Below are 6,000 nucleotides of genomic sequence, written 5' to 3'. Positions count from 1 at the left end.
TGACAGAGCAAGAATCTGTCAAAAGGAAAGAAAAAGAAAGAAAGGAAGGAAGAGAAAGAAAGAAAGAAAGAAAGAAAGAAAGAAAGAAAGAAAGAAAGAGAGAAAGAGAGAAAGAAAGGAAGGAAGAAGAAAGAAAAGAAAAAGAAAGAGAAAGGAAGGAAGAAGGAAGAAGGAAGGAAGGAAGGAAGGAAGGAAGGAAGGAAGGAAGGAAGGAAGGAAGGAAGGAAGGAAGGAAGGAAAGAAATACAAAGAAATATTCAGGAAACTTCTGATTCTGGGTAAGATGGCAGCAGACATTTTTTTTTCCCATTCCCTCCACTAAAATCTCCAGATATTATGTGTGTGTGTATATACACACAGCATACACACTATACATTATATGTACACCATTCTCTTTTTTTCACATAACACATACACTATACACTATATATATATTGTGTTTATATACACACACACACTCACATATAACATGAGGCTCTAAAAGGTGGAGAAAAGAAGACAAACAAGGTAGAAAACTCAGGATTCAAAAACTAATATGGCAGTGATTTCTGTTTTGTTTGTTTTGCCTTATATTCTAGACCAAATTCTAGAGAAGTCAGTAACATCAAGGCACAAAAACGACAATAAAAACTGCACTGTTTCTCATGCTTTGCCTTTGGTGAATTGAATGGGCATCTGCTGTGTGTGAGAAGTAGTGGCAGTGGAATCAGGTGAAGGGGGTGCGAGGTTGGGGATTAAGAATTCAGACGGTAACATGATGAATGAGACGTTTAGGCTGCTCTGCCTGTGAAGTAGGCATTCTTTATTCCTTTGCTTTCTTAATAAACTTGCTTTCACTTAAAAAGTTTTCATTGCATTATCATTATTATTGCTCATGCAGACATTAATAATCAGTGGTGAAAGATCAATCATTAAATAAGCTTTCTGGGAGTATACACATTCTAAATTGTTCACACAATAGCAAAAGTCATTTTCATTGACTTTATAACTTAAAAACCAGTTGGCCAACTTCAAAAACAAGTGGGTCAAAATATGTTAGCACACAGTGAACTAGTCTGTCCCTTTTAATAAACCAAGATGAATTATTTACTAGAAAGTAGAGTTTAGTTCCTTTGAATTAAACACAGTGAATCAACCATGGGCAATTTGATTATGGATTTTACTTTTTATTGATAATTGAGTTTTCTAGAATGGCAGATTAAGTCAATTAATAGGAAAATGGAGACACTGTAAACTAAGTAATATTTAAATTAAGAAATGTTGGCACTCATGAGAAGTAAATGTGAAAATAAACAAAACTCGGGACAAGTGTGTCCTGCTGCTGAAGAGGACACTAACGGTGGACTTCCATTTGCAGCTGTTTCTCAAGGCTTCCTTGCTATGGTTTCTCATTCAGCCAGCACAGTGACAAAACTCTGTCTTCAGCTGGCAGGGATCTGGAAGAGGCTTGGAAGCTCCCAAAGACCAGGACTGAGTGCCACCTCCATCACTTCTTCTCCTTGGATGCCTGATTCTAATTCTCTTAGAAGATTCCAGATCCCAAAGGAGATTACGTGACATGAGCTAGGGGTTGAACTCAACATGGTTGAACAAAAACACTCTTGAATGCACAGTGCTGCGTCACGGCTCACTGAAACAAGTTAAAAATTCCTCTTTTATGGCACATCACACTGGGATCACATATATTCCTAGATTATCTTTATTTGTTCTATAATTTAATAGTATACCTATAAAATAATTACATTATACTTATAGCTTTTCTTCATTTATAAACAAAACAAAAAAATTAAATACAATTTGAGCCATTATAAGGTAAACTTTTTACATATGAGAACCCCCAGAAGGAGCTTCACACTACACCGCAGCATATCATATTGCTTTCATTGCTACACCCACAATTGGGTTCAAAGAGAGTGTGCTCGTGTTTGCATTCTGTAAGTTCTTAGCTTAATCCCTCCCCTATCTGTATGGGTTCCATGTTAACAAATGATAGGGGTTGACTGCAGCTGGTCAGAGACTCTCCTCCACTCACCTCCCAATTCGCCCCATTAGCCTCCATTTCAATCACAAAAATTTCCTTCCTTCAGAGCTTTTCTGCTGCTTGTTCTGCCACTGAGTCTGACTTGAGGTTTTCTGCTAAATGCAAAAATCAATCCTTACCTTGAACACCCTTCTCTACATTTTCTTCCCATCCTCAGGTTCCAGCCCTCAAGGATTTCTTTTGATTTCTGCCTCCTGAGTTCAGGCTGTATATGCCCATTTACAAAACCAAGATCCCCTCTGCAGCAGCACATTCTTGCTCAGCTCTCACGGTGTTTCAGAAATGACAGAAATGAACCTTGTAGTGCAGTGACCTGAAATAGATTCACCAACCCACCCCACCCCAATCCTCTAGATCCACTGCCACCACCCAGCATCAGGAAGCTAAGTCTCTGCAGCAGCTTGCAGAAGGTCTCTCTCACATACTAGGGAATGACCCCTCCACAGGAGCACTTTGTGGGGAAGCATCAGTGAAAGGTTTTCAAAGTGTACTGATTCCCACCAATGGCAGCTCATTCACATTTGTCAGATTCCATAAGCATTACTCACAGGGAAGCCTTCCTGGGGCAACTGAGCAAAGGGAACCAGAGGAAGTATAATTTCGCTGGAAATAAGTTATGTCTACTTCCTTCTATCAAGAGACCACAACATAGAAAGTTACAATTCATTATAAAAACAAAAGGTGGCTGGGCAAGGTGGCTCACACCTGTAATCCCAGCACTTTGGGAGGCAGAGATGGGCCAATCACGAGGTCAGGAGATCGAGAACATCCTGGACAACATGGTGAAACCCCATCTCTACTAAAAATACAAAAATTGGCTGGGCGCGGTGGCTCACGCTTCTAATCCCAGCACTTTGGGAGGCCGAGGCGGGTGGAACACGATGTCAAGAGATCGAGACCATCCTGGTCAACATGGTGAAACCCCTTCTCTACTAAAAATACAAAAAATTAGCTGGGCACGGTGGCGCGTGCCTGTAATCCCAGCTACTCAGGAGGTTGAGGCAGGAGAATTGCCTGAACCCAGGAGGCGGAGGTTGCAGTGAGCCCAGATCGCGCCATTGCACTCCAGCCTGGGTAACAAGAGCGAAACTCCGTCTCAAAAACAAAAACAGAAACAAAAAAAAAAAAACAAAAAACAAAAATTAGCTGGGTATGATGGCACCTGGAACCTGTAGTTCCAGCTTCCTGGGAGGCTGAGGCAGGAGAATCGCTTGAACCAGGGAGTCGGAAGTTGCAGTGAGCTGAGACCATGCCATTGCACTCCATCCTGGGTGACAGAGCAATAATCCGTCTCAAAACAAAAGTGACCTAATGTTTGTTCGTCACCTTTGAAGTCTATTCTTTGAAAAGGAAGCATGTTGTTTTGTGCAGAACAGTTCAGCTAGATTACTATTCCATATATTTTATTCCTTCTCCCTCCTATACCACAAAGCAACTCAACTCCTTATATTTTTAAATATCCCTCTCTTTTTCTCTTTCTTTTAACACGAAAGATTTTTTGCTTAGTGTCATGGCAGTGAGAATAGTATACCGTTTCACCCCACGTATGCGTATTCCACATTATAGGGGCTTTCGAGTTTCTGGTCATCGATTTCCCAGCGAATGCCTCTCCCTGTACCTATCCATCCCAAACCAATTTCTACTTTGTGCTGCAATGCTTTAGTACCTTCAGTGAAATAATATTCAAAGTAAAAAACACGACTCCGTCTATCTCCCTGCCCAATCTAAAATAGGTGCATGACAGTGAATTGCTGACCAGGTTTTTTTTTTTCTGAGTAAAACACCTTCTGGGCAGATCATCCCCTGCTCTCATCCTTACTCAGAATGGTGCTGCAAGACAGAGTCAAAATCTGTGAAATAATACATGAATAGGTCTATAATACTTTTTAAACAGCTCTTTACAATATACGGTCACTTATAAAACCAGCGTTAATATGGAGACTTTGTGTGTGTGATAATATTCTAATTGCAGCAATAATAGCATGCACACCGGAGTTCATCTTTAGTCCACAAATCGGGGGTGGGGATAGTGAGGAAGAAGAGGTGGTGGTGACGGAGGGTGGGGAGAGTGTAGCCTGCTGTGCTCAGGGTTCCCCGGGAAGCCCACTTCGGGATCCAAGCGGCTCGAGTTGTCTTCCTGGTATCGGTTTGTTAGGAGACGCCCCTATCCCCGTACTTATTTATGGAGGTTGTACATATCCACATCACAGCAGCAACCGAGGGCAGCCTGCCAGTCACAAGAATGAGCGCCCCCAGCCCGAGGTCCAGGGACCAGCAGGAGAGGTCTGAGGGGCAGCTCAGAAAAGGGACGCATCCTCCACTGCGCGCAGGAACTGGGCGGGCTGGAGTGCAGGGGCGGGCAGGGAAATCCTCGCTTTTCCACATGGTGGAAACATCCATGCCGGATTTGCAGTGCATCACCTCGAAAGGTCCTCTCGGACTGCTGGGTGGCGGGTGGTGATTTCCAGCATTTGCCTTCGGGCCTGATCCACCACCTGGTGTGGGAGGTGCAGGCGGGGCCCGGGGTCGGTCAGGAAAACATCAGCAAAAGCTCCACTTGCGATCCACGTTTGTGACAAGGACACCGTCAGCCCTAAGAGACGTGCTTGCTGCTGAGGGGGGCACCAGGCAGCGTGAGAGTGGGCTCGGAGGGCAGGGACAGAGGCGGCGGCGGCGGCGCCTCCCAGCTGCCGGGCGCGCGGGGCTGAGCTGCGTGGGGCCCGGCGCTCACTGCTTGTCCGAGTCGCTCAGGTTCACGGACATGCATCTGCACTGCTTCACCTTCTGGATCTTCTTGAGTCGGAAGGGCGGGTCCAGGCCGGGGCACTCGAGCTCCACGAGGACGGAGGTGACGCGCTGGGGCTTGCAGAAGGCGCAGGACTGGAAGGACTCCTCCTCCTTCTTCACGTGCCGCGGGATGTAGAAGGAGTTGCACTGGCCGTAGCAGAAGCGGTTGAGGATGGTGCGGCTCCGGCAGCCCTCCTCGCTCACCGTCTGCCGCAGCGGCTGCGTCTTGCACCAGTCACTCTTGAGGTACTTGCGCTCGGTGACCACCAGAGCCTCCTGGCTGGAGGCCAGCACCTCCTTGATCTGGTGCTGCCATCTCTCCGAGTTGTTGCTGCTGCCGTCCTTGTAAGGCGAGGGGATGGCACCCGCGGGCCGGTTCTTCCGGGCTTCCGCCACCTTCACCAGCACGGCCACCAGGAACAAGGACAGGGAAAGCTTCCAGAACATCCTGCAACGAGAAACGAGAGGGGTTGGCCGTGAAGGGCGGTAGAGTAAGGGAGCAGGCCTTTTTTTTGACATGGTCTGGCTCTGTTGTCCAGGCTGGAGTGCAGTGGCACGTGGCTCACTGCAGCCTCAAACTCCGGGATCCTCCTGCCTCAGCCTCCTGTGTGGCTAGAACTACTGGCATGCACCACCATGCTAATTTCTTTTTATTTTTTGTAGAGATGGATCTCCCCATGTTGCCCAGGCTGGTCTGGAACTCCAGGCCTCAAGTGCTCCTCTGCCTTGGCCTCCCAAACCCCTGGGATTATAGGCATGGACCATGTGGTTTTAATGCTGTATGGATTTATTAGCAGTGACAGGTGGGGCGTGACTGACCTCTGTCTCAAAAAAAAAAAAAAAAAAAGAACTGGACATAGGCTAGAAAAATTAATAGTTGCATCTATATTACATATGAATAATAACATTAGCATGTAACGTCTACACACAGATATTCAAATCATTCAAATGAGTCTCCTAGTAGAAACCAATTCCCAGTTGTGAATTAAGAAATTTCCCAAGCCTGTATTAAAACGGCCTGATGACCATGCAAAGTGTCATCTCATTTGTATTAGGAGACTATGACACAAATTCAACAGGGAAGGGAATCAGGGAGAAATTATTCTTATTCTATCTAAAATGTGGCTCACAGAGGGCAAGCCAAAGTCTGACTGAAGTAAAAGATAGACTTC

General features: G+C 45.6%; 1 protein-coding gene across 4 annotated transcripts in view; it reads right to left on the bottom strand.

Annotated features, from left to right (window-relative positions):
• Nucleotides 1–781: 781 nt before the first annotated feature.
• GREM2 (gremlin 2, DAN family BMP antagonist) overlaps nucleotides 782–6,000 on the bottom strand; it is a 129,176-nt gene continuing 123,957 nt past the window's right edge. For all 4 annotated transcript variants that reach the window (XM_054248360.2, XM_035281499.3, XM_054248359.2 and 1 more), the window contains one exon: nucleotides 782–5,276. In XM_054248360.2, the coding sequence (XP_054104335.1) occupies nucleotides 4,769–5,275 (507 nt within the window). In that variant the 5' untranslated portion in view covers nucleotide 5,276 and the 3' untranslated portion in view covers nucleotides 782–4,768. The remainder of the gene's footprint in view (nucleotides 5,277–6,000) is intronic.

Source organism: Callithrix jacchus, chromosome 19 (assembly GCF_049354715.1).
Source record: "Callithrix jacchus isolate 240 chromosome 19, calJac240_pri, whole genome shotgun sequence".
In the NCBI taxonomy this organism is placed as follows: domain Eukaryota; kingdom Metazoa; phylum Chordata; class Mammalia; order Primates; family Cebidae; genus Callithrix; species Callithrix jacchus.
The sequence above is the reverse complement of the archived record's forward strand: the minus strand, read 5'-3'. Positions and strand labels throughout refer to the sequence as shown.